Source organism: Astatotilapia calliptera, chromosome 3, assembly GCF_964374335.1.
Source record: "Astatotilapia calliptera chromosome 3, fAstCal68.1, whole genome shotgun sequence".
NCBI lineage: Eukaryota > Metazoa > Chordata > Actinopteri > Cichliformes > Cichlidae > Astatotilapia > Astatotilapia calliptera.
Window position 1 is genome coordinate 62,840,342 of NC_137424.1, and position 18,531 is coordinate 62,858,872.

Below are 18,531 nucleotides of genomic sequence, written 5' to 3' on the forward strand. Positions count from 1 at the left end.
GGTGATGGCAAGCTACATTGTAGCCACAGCCACCCTGGGGCGCACTGACAGAGGCGAGGCTGCCGGACACTGGCGCCACCGGGCCCTCTGACCACCACCAGTAGGCAACGGGTGAAGTGTCTTGCCCAAGGACACAACGACCGAGACTGTCCGAGCCGGGGCTCGAACCGGCAACCTTCCGATTACAAGGCGAACTCCTAACTCTTGAGCCACGATCGCCCTATGATGACGTTTCACCCCAATTTAACATGGGTGGGAATTAGAATGGAGGAGACCCCTTGGACATCAATCAACGTGATGAGAACTATTGATAACAAAAGAAAGAATCTTTGGAAAAAAATTATCTGAGGATTATTTATTTATTTTATTATTTTATTGTCCCATCTGCTAACACGGAGCAGGCGGGGTTTATGACCTATACCAGGGGGCGATAGGTTGCACGGTTGCACCGGTATCGATACCGGATACCGGTACCCATCCGTACTTTGGAGGGCCTGAGATGTTCCCAGAAAGGTGAAGTCTGGGATCGACCTGACATATAGACACAGACGAACAGGTGCACACAGGCACAAATGTGCACTCCCACCCCTTATGCACACATCCCCTGTACGTTTGCATGGGTTAATGAAGACCCGTTATTTTAAGAATCAGTTCAGTTCAGTTCTTTTTTATTTCAAACATATACATTCACCAACGTTTCATAAAATCATTCCATACAGTTGTTTGAAAAGGAGTAGGCAGAAGTATATACTTATTTAGCCCTACCCCCTCAGGTTTACATCCTCATCATCTAAATTTGAACAACAAAAACGTTTACAATGCCTTCATCTTAGAACATAACATCTCAAAAAAATATTTTCACATGTTCAACTAAAACTCTATTTAGATTTGCTAATTTGCAGAAGAAAATAAACATGAGTTTGACTGCTGTCTTGGGTTAATGCCACCATGCTGTCAAAGAAGAGCTGACATTGATGCTATTAAACCATTCATGTCGCTTGATGTTTGAGCTGATAAATGGTAAGTCTGAAATCTCTAGATTATTGCATATTGCCTGTTCTACATCTAGCCAAGGCTCATCTAAGGGGGTATGACATGAACGGAAGCCTGTTGGCTAAGAAGTAGTGTTGAAAGTTAGGCAGATCTAGTCCTCCTTTATATTTGGTCCTTTGTAGCTGAACGCGGGGGTTTGTCTTTCCAAAGGAAGAAATATATGAATTCAGAGATCTGAACCAATCTTGTGATGGTTCGTTCGGGGTCATTGAAAATAAATAGTTTATTTTTGGCAAGACCATCATTTTTATAGCAGTGCTCCTTCCCATCACTGATATGGGTAGAGATTAACATCTAGCCAGATCACCTTCTACTTTCTTTAGAAGTGGGATGTGGTTTAACTTTGTTAAATCTGCAAGCTTAGGAGAGATATTAATACCTAAGTATTTAATATTTCCAGGTTGAAGTGGGGTAGAAGAAGAATTATGGAAGGAGCAAAAAATTGGAAGAACTGTAGATTTTGACCAGTGAATTGAATAATCTGAAACTCTTGTGTTTGCCTCTGTGTCAGACTGTGAGAACACAGCTCTGTTATTGATGCTGGTGTCCCACCAGTTTAATATCTGTACAACTACACGGTGCAAAATATTCATTTAGTCAGTGCTTTGTTATTGGTGATCAGTTCAAATGACTTAAAGCAACTTGAGCTTTTTTTAGTGCTACCATGGAAATTTAGTTATAAGCTGTTAGGATTACTGTGACTGGCTAGGCCATCACTGGTATAATGAAAGCATAAAAAAAACGTTAAATGGCTACAAATAGATTTGAAAGCATCAGTATGTGCTCTGTCTCACCTACCACAGCAACAGCTCTGCTTCTCTGAAAACTATTTTCACATAGTTGTTTTACAAAGGTCATACAGGAAGCATCTATTGGTTGCTCTCCGGCAAGACATCATGGAGGTCAGAGCTCTGTGCATCAGACTGTGTAAGTACTGCCTCAGTTTATACATTAAAATTAAACTATAAAGAGTTTGTTAAGGTTAACAATGTTGTTAAAAGACTGTGGTTATTTAAATCTTTCATGTAGCAGAAACCTGGTGACACCTTAGAAATAACAAGTACAAAGTAATGTTTCTATTCAACAACTTAACAAGGAATAGCACTATTAACTCTAAGAGTTGGCAACTCTAAAGATGTCTGAAAATGTGGGTACATCTTATAGTAACTACTTTTGGTCTTTTTAGTGATGACTGTGCTGATTCTGCTGTGTGCACATGCTCAGAAAGTTGGTGAGTAATATCTGTTTACTTATTTATCATTTTGTGACTGGAGGAAAAGATGGTTTATTTAAACACCAAAAAGAACATTTTGGTGAATCACCACTCTCTACCTCTACATTTTATTGGCTATCACATTTCAATGGGAATCTGTTATTTTAGCAATAAACTGAATGTTTGTTTTGTTTTGTTTTTTGTCATTTTTTTCTCAGATGCAGTTTCTCTTCATATTGTTCCAAACAAATCCCAGTTTTTTGAATATGAGTCAGTTAATTTTTACTGTGAGGAGCCTTCTCATGGAGATGTGCTATATAAGATGACAGAGGAAGCAAAGCAATGCAACCAAACCAGTGGGAAAACAACAGTAACGACAACAGGCTCAAAGTGCACCATTCATTCTCTTTATGCACGTGACAGTGGAGAATACTGGTGTGGGACAGCAGGAGGGAAGAGAAGCAACAATATCTACATCACTGTCACTGGTATGATTGAAAAAAGGCAGTAATATTTTGTCACAAACAAACACAAGTTCAACATTTTATAAATTTAACTCACTTGTTGTTCAGCTGGTTCTGTGATCCTGGAGAGTCCTGCTGTTCCTGTGATGGAGGGAGAAGCTGTGACGCTGCGCTGCAGAAACAAGATCCCTTCCTCCAGCATCGCAGCTGATTTCTACAAATATGGGCGTCACATAGGGAGCAGCTCAAGAGGAAACTTGACCATCAACAGAGTTTCCAAGTCTGATGACGGACTTTACAAGTGCAAAATCTCAGGAGGTGGAGAATCACCAGAGAGCTGGCTGTCTGTCTCTGCGCCATGTCTCACAGGTGAGAAACAGCAATTTTTCTAAATATTTATACAAACGTGTGATACAAATATTTGCCTTTTCTCTTTTTTGTTTTTTCTGAAAGAGGCTTAAAGCAAAGCTGTGAAATTTGTGCAGTTAATTAATCGGTTATTTAAGAAGGTTATTTGAAATTTTTTAGAGGAGTTGATTACAAGATTTGTAACATTTTAAACATTAAGTGTGAAGAAGCAAAATTAACATTTCATCTTTCTTCATACGCTCAAGATATAAATCCAACAACTAATCTAGATGGTTGCAAAGAGAAGTGCCACTATGCAGATTCAACACCTTGGATCATTGCAACTATTTTACTGAGTACTGTGGTTGTGGTGGTGGGACTCTATCTTATCGGCAAAGATATCTACAGAGGTAAAGTAAATATACACACACACACACACACACACACACACACACACACATACATACACATATATATATGTATATATATATATACACTTTTTTTATTTATTTATTTATTTTACTTTTTTTTTTACTTTTGTTTTTTTACTGCAGGCTCAAAAAGGGATCAAATGGGACAGAACACAGAACACAGTAAGAAATGCCTTTACGATTAAGGTGCACTAGCCAGCCTCCCTTCAAAACCAAAGTTATATTAAGTTTCTCATAAGAAACCTTTTTTTTTATAGATAGGCATCACATTTGAAAACAGGCATGTTTGAATGTTCACTTCCTGGAATTGCACCTCAGATAAGGTATCTAATGTGAAGGTCATGATCTAGCTAATGCAAGTCAGAATAGTTTTGCTTGTTTTATAACCTGAGACATGCCTTTGGTTTTCACTTGAACTTAAATCTATTTTAGAAATAATTTCTGGAATTTTGTACATACTTGAAAATTTTTATCGTATTTTTTGCACAATAAGGCGCACTTAAAAATCTTTGAATCTTCTCAAAAATCAAAAAACAGTGCACCTTATTATCCGGTGCACCTTATGTATTAAGTCTGGTTGTGTGTACTGACCTTGAACCAATTTTATGTGGTACACGGTGCTAAAAAATCTGTCAAAAAAAAATGTTTTAGTACGGCTTTGGTAAGCTACTAAGCCGCACCGCTTGATGGATTGTCGGAGCAACAGCTACTGTAGTCAGGAGCCTCGCGGAGTAATCTCGGTCCAAACTCCACTTCAGGTCAAACGATCACTGAGAGTTAAAAATTGTCTAAATTCTTTCTTCTTTAATAAAATGATCAGTGTTGCTGCTTTACCAGGTGTAAAAATTAAGTTTATCATCCAGGCATCCATGAAAACAACATTTCTTAACCCTCTGGGGTCGACGGACGTGCCGGCGCGTCAAAATCACATGACCAATTTAAGATAACACGGCTACAATATGCAGCGACTCAGAGTCTCCATTTGAACTTCAAACTTCAAGACTTCAAACTATATAACAGTTGTGAATTGTGTCGATGGGCCATGTTAAAAAAAAAAAAAACAGAGTTATGATAAAAAATACACGCAATGTTTATTTTCTGAACAAAACAGTGGCGTTTACAGCGGGAAGAACGGTAAAAACGACGTTTTCTACAGACAGCGCTAGCAAACAGAAAGAAAAAACACCCCTTCCCTTTTGGTGTTAGAGTTTACCATGTCAGCCAATCAAAAAAATGATAAGGCAACATGTGATATTTAGTTGTTTAGGGAGAAGGGGAAGTTTTTAGGAGTGACACCCGCGACGGAAAGCGGGCGAGCGAAAGAAAGAAAGAGAGCGAGTTTTCATATGTGAGACAATAGTGACGTTTAGCGTGTTTGGAGGCTGTAGTTAGTGTGTTGTGTAGTTATTGTTTTGTATTGCGTGTCAGTTAGACTGCTGAATTTCACATTTGCTCCAAAAAAGCCATAAAAGGCAGATTCCAGTGTAAACGCTGTTCCCACATGCAAAACTGGACTGATGCACCTCCTGCTGTCAGACCTGCAGGGTTTAGGCCTGTGCTGTTCTCCTCTGTCTTATACTGAACACAAACTATTTTTTTGGACTGCCACAAAACATTTGTGTGCCTTCTTATTTGATGCAGAACATGATTGTTCTATAAATAGTTTTAAATGGTTATATAATGGTTACATTTTTAGGTAAATAGTACCATATAACTTTGTTGTTTGCAAAACTTGTGCATAATTTTTAGAAATGTACAATTTCTATTTGCATTTCAAGTTATGAAAATGATTCGTTAAACATGTTTGTGGGTTTTACAGTAAAAAAAAACTTTTTTCTACTTGGATTTTGAATTTTTTGTCTGAATTTAGGTCAACTGTGCTAATATAGTATACCAAAATTAAAAAAATAACTCAAATTTCAGATATTTGCGGTTGTGCTTAAAATAATGATATCAAACAAGGCAAGATAAACATATTTTAAAGGTGAAATATAGAGGTAAAAAATAAGTAGTCAAAAACGGCCGATTATACCCTGGACCCCAGAGGGTTAAATTTAACGGAGTTAGAAGTTAGCAAGAAGTTGGCTCGCTAGTTTCCACCTAAACATGATATATGATGTTCTGACTGAGAGATTTGTGAAACAAATTCAGACATACGGCTCTGCTATCACTTCCAACATAGATGAAGACAGAAAACTAAACAGCAGTGACTTTTGTAGGGTTGCTGAAGTTGGGCTAGCGGGTTTATAATGATGTGCTATGTTATCGCTAGCGACACAGCTATGTTAGCATAACATAAACACAGTGAAGCTGGAGGATGAACTCTAACTTTTTTCCACTCCATAAAAGTTAACGTGAGGGTTCCCGATGGTTAGGGACAAATGCAGATGCTGTAAATGGACCAAACTTCAGTCAGGAGAATAACTGAGATAATCCATCAACAATACGAGGTTAGTCATTAATATACTGCAACAACATGGGAATAGAGCAGCTGCAAAAGAATTCAACATTAATGAATCAACGGTACGGAAGTGGAAGAAGCAAGAAGAATGACTTGATTAAAGTTTGACTTATCTGACTGTTTTGTTTCACTTAATGCACCTTATCGCCTATGGCACGAAAAATATGGCACTTAAAAAGCCCATGAATTAAAAAACAAAACAATACAAAAAAAGCAACAAAACATGAACTTATTTCTGTTTTTCATTTTGCATAAATAGACTAAGGTTTTTTTTTTCATGTATTCATTTTAATCAATATGAATGTGTGGGAAAATCTAGATATGTACCTGTTCAATTCCATTTAAAGTACATAATCACAACAATTGTTAGGTATAGACCTGCAATAATACAGAGAAAACTCAAAATTAAATGATGCAATTTGACTTATTTCTGAATGTCTAAATCAAGCATGGTGTGTAGCATTTATGTTGGAGTATTTAGTGTTGTGTTTAGGAATTGTGCATAACTTACAGCTAGCTTGTGCTTAATTGCCATTGTTTCCAACACAACCTCACAACAGGGGTTGTGTTTCTTAATTTGGAATATCAGAAAACATCACACTAGTTCTGTTAAATACAAGAAAAGGCAGACATTTGTTGACATTACTGATGTTTCTGTGGTTATCTGCTCCCTCACTGTTTGTCTCCATCAGATGAAGTTGAATTGTGTCCTAATCCAGTTCATCATTCTTTGGGCCAGGGTGACACTCAACCTCTAGGTGAGAATCATTGTGATATTATAACATAGTCCTGTTTTGTAATAATACGATAATAATACAATAATAATACAATAATAATACAATAAGGCAGTTCAGAAAAATCTGCTTAAAAAGTCAACTGCTGTCTCCCCTAGAAATCTCCATAACCCCACAGCTGTGTCATCAGTACTACTCATCTTTCAACTCTTCATTATCTTCATAGCTGCCCTCATTTCCTCCTTACTAATCCTCTGCACTTGAAGATTCACTAACTCTCCTCAATCTGCCCCCCACCGCTTTCTCATTTGCTGATCCCTTCCTTTGAATGCTTGCCTACACTTATTTATTCCATCATTAAGACTCATTGTCTTCTTTTGTCTGTCCAGCAAACACTTTCTTGACATTTTACCTAACAGACCATGTTTCACCATAACCATTTTCATCGTAAAAAAAAAATCCTTTTACCAAATACTGCAAATAAATTACCACTTTATTGATAGCATAGTATCACATTGTTGCTGGTTTTGTTACTTAGGCATTGTTACACGTTTTGCTTCTGTTGATTACCCTATTATATAAATTTCAGTTTGACATTATTCAGCTAAAATCCAACAGTGCATTTTTGTATTCCTTTCTAATAATTATGTTGTAATTACATTGTTCTTCCTCTTTGTTGCATCTATTATTACAATTATTACAAAATATAAACAATGTTATTGCTGAGATGTGATAAAACGCGTTGCAAATAAGTGTTTAAATTACATACAGTTTTTCTAATCAACATATTCAATTCTATTTCTCTTCAAAGCAGAAACAGCAAAACCCACTGTTGCATACATGGCTTCACCAGGTATCTGCCAACCTGTGGCAGAGGATACTTGCTATTCTACAATAATAATAAAAAAAAAAAACATGCTCATCAATGAGTGAGACTGAAAACAAGTAACAAGTTACTCAGAATTATCCGGTATTGTATATCATGTATTATTTTGCAGTCAGTTAAAACTGTGTGTTCTCAAGTTCTTTCTGTATTGCAGGTCTGTGTATAATGATACATAAACATTCGACAATTATTATAAATGAGAGAACAAATTTACTTCAGATTTGGTGTTAATTCCCTAAATAGTGTTAATTCACTAATTAAATGTAAGTCATTTGAATTCCAAATGTTAAAGTTGATCACATGCTCAATTATCTGCATGTCATTTTTTCTAGCTTTCTTTCTCAGTTACAAATGAGGCCCAGTGAAGTAATGATCTAAGATCTAGACTTAAAAACTGAGGTGGCCGAGCTCTTCCAGTTGTTGCCGTTAAATGTCTGGAAGGCATTACCACTTTATGTTAGAACTATCCAAACTGATTCTCCACGACTTTTAAGTCTATGGTCTTTGATTTGAGCTAAACTTTAAGATATTGTATTTTTTTTCTTCTTATCATTATTATTATTTCTTTACTTGTTCAACATAGGGTGAACATGTTATCCATGGACATGTAGTATGTGTAGTGTTTTATTTTAGTTTAGTTTAATCATTACATGATGGGATTAAAAAATGAACTGAATTTTCTTTGTTTCAGATGCAGTTTCTTTTTGAATTGTTCCAAACAGATTACAGTTCTTTGAATACAGCAACATTTTATTGTGAAGGGGTCCTTTGTTGAGCATAAAATGGAAAATAGACTGCTGTAGCAAAATTATTAAGTCAGCATAAGAAGGATCATTCTGCATCTTTAAACATATTTGTACATTATTTTATGATTAACCTTAATAAAAGTTGATATAAATTTAAATATTTTAACCCTTTAAGACCTACCATAGAACCAAGTCCGCCAGAGCTTATATTATATTTTTACATGCTGTGGAGCCATTTTTGGGAGCATTTCAAGTTGCTATACATCAATACAACAATTATACCCCAGATTTTAATAATATGTATTCATTAAGTGCATAGTAATTACATAAATTGCAAAAAAGTGCAATAAACTACAAAAAAATTGAAAATCGTTTTTGCTTTTTTAACATATATTTGTAGTTAGAGAAATTTAAGAGGCTTATCCCTCAAAACTGTACATACAAAAAAGTTGCACAAAATAGTTTCCTACCACAGGAAATTTATTTTGAGTGTCTTCATAATTTTATTTTTGAAATACACCAATTTTTATACACTGCAGGAAAAATGAAAATAAATATTATACTGCAAATTTGCAAAAAAGCAGCACGTGCATCAAAATAAACTATTTCCAGCAGTGCAATTTGAGTCCTAAGCATCCCAGAAACGACACAGAAAGTCATAAAGTCAAAGATAACTTTTAAAAGCACCAGTATAGGCCCTGTGGCCCTGATGGTAAAAAAAACTACATTTCCGCGAAAATGACGTCACTTCCGGTTTCGGGCAGGTAATGGCGGAAATGCAAAAGTTCGCGCTGACGTCTATTCCAACGTAGGAAGTGTTATGAACAGCTGATCGGATCGGTAAAGCGTGTTTCTGGAATATTATGTTTTTGTTCCTGCAAGCGCTTTTTATGCAGTTTTTGCAAAGCTTTATGTGGAAGGAAACCGTGACCTAGGACAAGCTGATGGCATAAGATGTAAGTACAACTCCTCTGGTTTCATATGCAAAAAAATTTATTGTGCTAGCTTACGTGGTTGCAGAGCTACTGGGATTTAAAAATAGTTACGCAAAACAGAGCATGCCCGCTCCGACCGGCTCTAAAGGGTTAAATGCAGACTCGATGTACTGAACTACTGATGTTCAAGATCAGTATCAAAATGGGCAAGGAAGATACAGTTTGACTTTGCTCACTGACAATATGGCGAGATACCTCTGGTTTCAGAGCAGCATTAATGTGGAGTCAATGAGTCTTAACTACACATATTCAGTATTAGCTTAGTTAAAAAAAAATGACATGCAACAAATCCATCCGCTGAAATTGTGACTTAGTCATGACTATAGTGAACAGTAAACATCATCGCTGATGTTACTGTAGTTACCTCTCTGTGTCTTTCCAAAACAAGATGAATCTGGACTGTCCTCTAGATCCATAACTAAACTTTAAGCCTGTGTGACACTCAACCGTGATTAAAAAATATTTTAATAGTAACATTTATATTACGCAACATTAGAAACTTTGCCAAGTACTTTTGCAACAAAGGTGAGTGTTTTATTAAGCAAAAATGTGGCATCCAACTGATTTAGTTCAGCCTGTTGTCACAGCAGAACCAGGAACCATCGCAGAGATCCCCTCAGCGGGTCCCTACCAACCCATAGCAGAAAATCATTGATTGACGCACAACAGATGCTCTGAAAATTAGATGTTTAACATCAAGAGCATGTCTGTGTGTGATATGCTGAAAAGCAAATAGCTTAGTTCTTTTTGTTCTGTACTTCCTTTATGCCTCACAGTAAGCAGAGAGAGAACTGACTGATGACATAAGGAAGCGTGAAAACAATGAAGTCATCCAGATTCATCCAGCTTGTACTTGAACAAGCTGTACAGTACGTTTTCAGATCAGGTTTGGTGTGCATGTCTATAAATTGATATAGCTTGTGTGCATTCAGTTAGCTACAGCTGCAAGCCAGACCCATGTGGTTCTTAGTATATATAAAGTTTGCATACTAACAAAAGCAAATGTTTGTTATTTATATGTTGAACTTAACTTGATGGAACTTGTTTGATTGTCTTTGTGTTTTTACAAGTGTATGAATGCTGTTACAAGAAAAGAGCTGCACTGGCTTTCAAAGACACACTTTGGTTAACTCTTAATCTTAAAGTATTTTTAAATTTTTTTTTTCTTCGAAACAGAAACACCGAGCTTATGGTGAGCAGTCAATTGTACCTCTGAAGCATGTCTGTAGCTGAAATATGGTTGATTGCCAATATGGTTAATTGAAAAAGTGGTGTCTTGTTTAATGCTGCAGCCACATCTATTCAATAAAGCCAAAGACTTTCTATATGTGTTTGGTCTGAGTGTGTGAAAGCAAAAGACAGAAGCTCAGTAGGTATTAGTGCTTTCACTGTGAATTAACTCACTCTGTCATGTGATGCATGATGCTCCGACGTTCTGAGGTCACTACCTCGGTTATACAATGTCACAAGTTTTGTGAGGCGCTTTTGTGATATTTAATTACATTTTTTATTCCTCCCTGATATCCTCCAAATCTGCTGACAGTCACTGGGTGAGGCAGTGGCCATCATTGTGGTACAATTTATGCTATATTTAAAAAGAGGGGCTCATATTAGGAAGAGGAAAAGCGAACAGAATATTTAGGACTGTCAGGACCTTCAGTTTAAGCACTGTTGTCTTTGATTGTTGTTTATGATGCTCAACACAAGGCCCCGAAGATGAAGTCATGTCGAGTAATTTGTGATTCTGTATTTGGACATTAGAACTGCTTTGAAATTCACATGAGTTGTTTGCACTAAAGAATAAACCACTATCATTTCATCCGGTAATCATTTCAATGCCAGCTGTGGTCTCAAGGCTGGAGCTGAACAAACTCTCCCTGATAACAGACTGTGTTTAGACTGTTCCTTCCTATCCTACGCAAGGCCACCTGGGTTGGCTGGAAGACGTTTACTTAGCCTGGCAGGGCAAAGGACACTGTCTTAGTGTGTTTCTATAGTGTATTAAGAGTTTTTCATGTGCTATGCGCTGAGGTTTTTTTTCTGTTCTCAAACTGATCTCCCTGTTGGATTTAGTCTGGGGTAGTTCTTTTTTCTCCTTGTCCTTCCTGATTTTGTGCATTTTTCCATTGTTTGGTTACGGGTTGCTGCTCGTGCAGCTGACCGGCCACCTACCGTGCCTGACCTGTCTCTCCAATGTGATGTTTGTGTATTGTATGTACGGTCGGCAAGGTCAGTCTCTTAATTGCCCCTTGGGGATAAATAAAGTCTTCTGAATCTGTTAAGACCTACATGTTGAAATTATCCTGTTATGTTTGTGTGATATATATTTAGAAGCTGGTCCACTTAAATAATTCCTTTAAATAAATGTGTTTATTTGATGAAGTGGTTAATGTGTTTTTCTTCTTTCTTTCGTTTTCAAGCTTATATACATGATAATTATCTTTCTTTTAGAAATATAAATATTTAGCTTTAGGCTTGATAATAAAGTGCCTCTTCCTATGACCTTCCCCATGGTGCTGATCAAAAGCTAGAATGATGCTATTGAGAGAGACAGAGAGCGGGAGAGAGAGAGCGGGAGAGAGAGAGACAGAGAGAGCGAGCGGGAGAGACAGAGAGACAGACAGACAGAGAGAGACAGACAGAGAGAGACAGAGACTTTCCACACAAATTTATTTACACCGAATTAAAACAAACAAAAACAAAAAACACAAAAATGCTACCACATAATCACAACATTCATTGTACACTAACCATTACCTAAGGTACCCAGCACACACACTTAAAAGTTAAGCACAAATGTCCCATCTGCTCCTACTGAACACAAAACCCTTATAATGCCCCACATAGTTTCAAAGGAGTCCAGACTATTAGTCAGAGTAAAAAGCATGCTCTACTCTCAGACGGGATGCCAACAGACCCTTTAGACTTTGCACAACATCAGTCCAACCCTGACCTAGCAACTGGTTCTTCCTAGTCTCCCATATTGCCAGCTTAGCTGTGCCAAAAAAAAAAATTGATCAGAACCAAGGTCCGTCTTTTCTGCACTGAATACCTAGGGCCAAAAACAAACAAAGGTACACAGAAAGTCTCCCCTAAAGATTCCACCCACTCCTGCAACAAAGAAAATAAACCCACTAGCCGCAGACAAGAGACCACTAAGTGCTCCAACGTCTCCCTCTCTGAACAAAAAGGACAACCCTCCCCAGTGCTTGGGTCCAGGTGGGCTCTGTGTCTGTTCGTGGCTATTGCTCCATATACAATCCTCCACTGGAGGTCAGCCATCCGTTTTTCAACAGGAGGCTTATACAGGACCCTCCACCTGCCTTTAGGGGTAGAATCCGAAGCAAAAAACTCAGTCCATTTTGACTCCCTGATTCCAAACCAGAGAGCGGAAATTCAGCACCTTAACACAGCATAAATAAAGCTGCTTCTTGCCACAAGAGCTGAAACTATCCAGCACTGGTGTCGCCAGGGAGAGCAGCATGCCACTCCCCTCTGGCTGCTCCTCAAAGGCAGGACTGACCATCAATGAAGGGAAAACATATTGTCATGTTTCGGCTGTGTGGCAGGCAGGGATTGGACCCAAACGCAAACTCATGGGGACAGAACTTGAACTCAAAAGCACAGCGTTATTACTGGAAAATAGAACACAAGTAATACAAAACTAAACTGGGAAAAGCTAATTATAATGCATACCAGAAGAAATGGGCAGAATCACACACAGGATGAGGGACAACACGACACTGACTCAGAGAAACACAGGGTTTAAATACACTGGGAAGTAACGAGGGGAATGAGACACAGAAGGAGAGCACAGCTGGGAGAAATCAGGACTGACGAGACAAGCAAAGCAGGACGCATTCACATAAGACACGGACCTTCAAAGTAAAACAGGAAGGATCACACAGAGACGCAAACTTGACACAGTGGAGACAGCAACTAAGAAACACAGAGACATAAACCATAAGGCAGAGGACTCTAAGAACCGAAAGACACAGAGGGAAACTCAAACATGTAGAGACAGACTTACACAGAACAGAGGGGACACAGAGAAACATGAAGGGCAAGGGATTGAAACTAGAAACAATGGAATAACTCACACAAGTACAATAATACAAAAATCACAAAGAACTAAAAACGCTGGGTCAGGAGACCCAGGACCCTGACACATATTCGCTGTCATCAGCCCATTGATCAGCTAGAACACGATCTCCAGCAAAGTCTCTCAGTGATGGCGATAGAGAGTGCCAAACTTCCTCCATAATTCTCTCCAGCACTCTGTAGGACTTAATCCCTGTGACACCACCAAGTGCACCCATAGACATCCTTGTAAGATGACCCAGTTTGACAACGCCAGCCTCCACAAACTTGGTCCTTATTGTAGCAGAATAAAATACAGTGCTGGGAAAAAAGTCATTAAAAAACAGTGGCTCCTCAAAAAGCCACATCCCAGGTCTGGGGTCGGGAGTACGTGCGACCTTCAGCGCCCGCCAGGCGTTAACCACCGAGCTGTAAAATGGCACAAGTCCAGACAGATCCACTTGATCCAACTTCAGAAGAAAGAGGTGTTTATCCAATCCAAGCCGGCCCGCTCTCCTAAGCAGCAACTGAGCAGAAGTCATCCAGCTGTGACCACAGACACACAGCAGCCTCTGTACCATCTGTAGTCTATGTTGCTGTTCTGGACAAAACATCTATTAGGCCTTGACCCCCTCCGCCACAGGAAGATACAGGCCCGCCGCACAAAGCCAATGCTGTCCCGACCAGACAAACTTCACCAGAAGCCGCTGCACCTCTTCCAGCAGACCGGGTGGTGGCACTAAAACAAGTAATGTGTGCCATAAAGATGAGGCAACTAGATTGTTAGCTACTAGAACTCTACCCCTGTAGGACAGGTAGGAGAGCAACCGGTTCCATTTAGACAGCTCAGCCTCCACCTTTTCCCGCACTCCCTCCCAGTTCTGCTTCACAAAGTCATCACTCCCCAAGTAAACCCCAAGACTTTTAATGCCCCTTTGACCCAGCAAAGGTTCCCAGGAAGCTTGGGAATACTCGACAAATTCCACTGCCCCACCAAACAGGCCTCACTCTTACCCCAGTTAACCCTAGCTGAGGAAGCGTTTCCATACAAAACCAGACATTCCTGCAATTCCTGCACATCCTTTTGATCCATAATAAAAACATTAACATCATCAGCATATGCTGACACAATGACAGGAGGGCTCTGAACCATATCTGGCAAAGAGAAACCCTTCAACTTGCTTCTCAGTCTACAGAGAAAAGGCTCAATAGCAATGCTATATAGCTGTCCAGAGATAGGGCAACCTTGTCTAATCCCTCTCCGAACTGGCACAGGACAACTCAACCCTCCTCCCACCTTCACAACACAGCAAGCATCGCTATACAACAGCTTCACCCAAGTCAGAAACCCCTACCCAACACCAAAGGTCTTCAAGGTGGAAAAAAGAAAATCATGGTCCACACGGTCAAAAGCCTTCTCCTGATCAATAGAAACGATGCCAACTTTAGCACTGTACACTTTACAAATATCAAACACATCTCCCATTAAAAATAAGTTATCAATCATGGACCTATCCAGAATACAGTAAGATTGATCCACACCAATCAGCAGTTCAATGACCATTTTCAGTCTGTTCGATAAAACCTTGTAAAGAATCTTATAGTCTGCACATAAAAGGGCCACTGGTCTCCAGTTTTTAAAAAGGGTTAAATCTCCCTTCTTTGGTATGAGAGAGATAACTGCACGCCTGCAGGAAGCTGGAAGTATCCCTTCTATAAAACATTCCTTAAACACGTCCAGTAGGTCTCGACCCAGAAGACTTCAGAAGTGCTTAAAAAAGTCTTATGGTAAACCATCTTTTCCTGGAGCTTTGCCTGAAGCCATCTGAGACACCGCCGCAGACAGCTCATCCAAGGTTATATCCCTGTTCAAAACGTCCCGATCCCCTGGGCTCAGCTGAGGAAGCCCCTGCAGAAGGTCCGAAGCAGAGTCCACATCACAGCTATCCGCACTAAACAAGTCTGTGTAAAAGGCCACTGCATGCCTTCTCAACTCAGCCGGATCTCAGTCATCTTTCCATCCGAAAGCTGGAGACACACCATTTGCTTTCTGTGAACCACAGACTTCCCCAAATTAAAGAAAAATGTGGTTGGAGCATCCATGTCCTGGAGCCTGGTGAAACGTGCTCGAACCAAAGCTCCTCTAGCTCTCTCATGTAAAAAATGGTTAAGCTCTTGCCTTTTAGAATGAAGACAGTCATTATTCTGCTGACCTAACTGTGAACCAGAGACATTCTCCACATGTGTTATCCTTTTTTCAAGGTCCTGCACAGTTCTCATGATATTGGCTGTCAAAAAAAAACTATATTGCTGACAAAACACACGAATTTGGGCCTTTCCTACCTCCCACCATTGAGTAAGGGAATCAAAATCACCCTTCCTTGATCTCCAGTAATCCCAAAAAAAACTAAAATTGTCACAGAATATCCGATCATGCAATAATTTTATATTAAACCACCAAAAAGATTTGGATTTGCTGGTGGTAGATAGAAACAGCTCCAGTAAAACTAAGTGATCATCCGTAAAAACAACCGGAAAAGACTGACAGTTAATAATTCGAGCAGTAAATGAAACAGACACATAAAACCTGTCTAATCTCGCTGCACTAATCCTGCCATCAGTCACTTTCACAAAAGGTATACTGCCTGGATGAGGGATGCTTCATCCGCCACGCATCAACCAAATTAATTTTCCTGATAAAGCAGAAGATGACTGAAGATGCGGCTCCGCCCCAGTCCTGTCCAAAGTAAAGTCAAGACAACAATTCCAGTCCCCACCCAACACAATACAGTCCCCTTGAGCAGCACCACTTAATTTTTCTTTCAATGTTTTAAACAAAATCTCACGCTCAGACCCTAAGGTTGGTGCATAGACATTAACAAAAGTAAAAATAAAACCTTCAATTTCAGCCCTCACCAAAAGGACTCTGCCCTTTACCATCTCTATGCTGAAAATAATATTCGCATTTAGAGAAGGAGAAAATAAAATAGCAACTCCTGCGCTAAAATTTGTCCCATGGCTAAGAAACTTCTGCCCCCCAACCACAGATCCCAGTCTATTTCATTTAAACTGTCAGTATGTGTTTCTTGGAGAAAGACTATATCTAATCTCTTCTGTTTGATCACCTCATCTAATAAGGCTCTTTTATTTGCATCCCTGCACCCATTCACATTCAAGGAGGCCACCCTCAACCCCTGCACATAAGAGGAAGCCATCAAGAAAGCAAACAGAAAAAACCAGCAGAGATGAAACACCCAGTGTTGTATGATCATAATGTTTCAGCGTAAAAACTTCAGTGTCTCTATCGATTCAGACACTTCAACTGTTTCCTCAGACCAGTAACATGTTTTTTCAGGCGATAACGCTTCTTACCATCCAGCAAGTCCAATCCCACAACTTTCTGAAGAGTCATAGCTGACCGAATGAATTTCTCAACATCAGGGAAATATTCCCTAACATTCACCTTTCTACCAAAGGTGTCGTCCAGAAAAGCAACGATTTCCACCAAAGAATACAAATCTGCATTTTGAGAGACACTGTCTGCCACAGAAACATTATCAGAGTCAGAATCACTATAGACACAGCCTCAGCCGGGACAAGAGCAGCTTCGTCCCGCACTAGAGGCACAGCCTCAGCCGGGGCAACAGTGGTCTCACCTCGCGCCGGAGGCGCAGCCACTTTTAGCGCCTGCTGCCCGCTAACCCCCTCCCCACTATCATCCACAGCAGGTCCCGCTGCAAGCTGTCTGTGAGGACACATTATTTTCTTATGACCCACATCTCCACACTCAAAACATTTCATGTTCCCATGTAGAACCCATGTAGAGCCCTTCTTCATGTTTGACACGGAAGGAGACATCCAGTGTCTGCGTAGGGGAGTCTAAAAACATGAACACTTGCCTCCGAAGGGACTGAACATGCTTTAACTTGGCGTCCTTACAGCCCAGACTCACTGTCCGGAAGCCACTGGCAAATCTCCCAAAGCGCTTTAGTTCTTGCTCTAAAGCCGCATTGGGAATAAACGGAGGCACCCACCGACACAGTGATCTGAGTGGAGGGCACTGCGAGGGTTGAAACCTGCATAAATTCATCATTCAAATACAGGCCACTCTCTATAAGCTGATTGACAAACCCCTGCTCTTTCAAGAATATGACAACCGCTTTATTCATACGTGAAGCATACGAAATGTTTCCATGCCCCACCCGCTCACCTACAGCCAACAGCAACTGCTCGACAGTGGTGCTCGGCTGCGGCACCACCCTGACTCCATGCTTCAAAAACAGGGACAGCGTCCCACTGGACGCGATCCCAGTCAAACTGAAATACAAACTACACAACCACAAACAGCTATGAAACAATCATACAATAAACACAGCAAGAAAAAAACAAGTTCTGCAGTCAAGCTGTAAACAACCTCATGTTAGGGCTGGGCGATAAGGCCTAAAATTCATATCACGATATAATTTGAAGCATGTGCAGTAACGCTATATATGACGATATATTCTTTTCTTCTGTATAACGTATTTTCCACACTATAAGCCACACTTAAAATCCTTTAATTTTCTCGAAAATCGAGATTGTGCCTTATGTATGAATTCTGGTTGTGCTTACTGACCTCAAACCGATTTTGCCGTGCAGAAATCTGTTAAAAAATGTTTTAGTACAACTTTGGTAAGCCGCACTGCTTGAAGGATTGTTAGAGCATTACGGCTGCTGTAGCGAGGAGCTTCGCGGAGTAATCTGGGTCCAAAACTCCGTCTGTTTCAGGTCCCAAAGTCAAAAGAGTTAAAAACGGTCTAAATTCTTTCCTCTTTAATAAAATCATCAGCGTTGCTGCTTTATCGGGTGTAACAATTAAATTTTAAATCCATGCATCCATGAAAACAGAATTTATTTAATTTAATGGAGTTAGAAGTTAACAGGAAGTTAGCTCGCTAGTTTACACCTAAACATTTCATACCATGTTCTGACTGAGAGATTTTTGAAACTAATTAAAACGTACAGCTCTGCTACCACTTCCGATATAAATGAAGACAGGAAACTAAACAGCAGTGGCGTTTGCAGGGTTACTGAAGTTGGACTACCTGGTATATAATGTTGTGCTACGTGATTGCTAGCGA

General features: G+C 39.6%; 1 protein-coding gene across 3 annotated transcripts; it reads left to right on the forward strand.

Annotated features, from left to right (window-relative positions):
• Nucleotides 1-251: 251 nt before the first annotated feature.
• LOC113017444 (uncharacterized) lies at nucleotides 252-10,837 on the forward strand. Of its 3 annotated transcripts, XM_080293613.1 has the most exons (7): nucleotides 252-2,284; nucleotides 2,485-2,754; nucleotides 2,839-3,099; nucleotides 3,345-3,488; nucleotides 3,633-3,671; nucleotides 6,663-6,728; nucleotides 7,516-10,837. In XM_080293613.1, exons 1-7 carry the CDS (start codon nucleotides 2,242-2,244, stop codon nucleotides 7,635-7,637), a joined length of 945 nt encoding a protein of 314 aa, XP_080149739.1. In that variant the 5' UTR covers nucleotides 252-2,241; the 3' UTR covers nucleotides 7,638-10,837. The 3 variants fall into 3 exon arrangements, with proteins under 3 accessions (XP_080149739.1, XP_080149736.1, XP_080149738.1); XM_080293610.1 differs by having other exon boundaries at nucleotides 254-2,754; XM_080293612.1 differs by having other exon boundaries at nucleotides 254-2,754; nucleotides 7,519-10,837.
• Nucleotides 10,838-18,531: the final 7,694 nt, after the last annotated feature.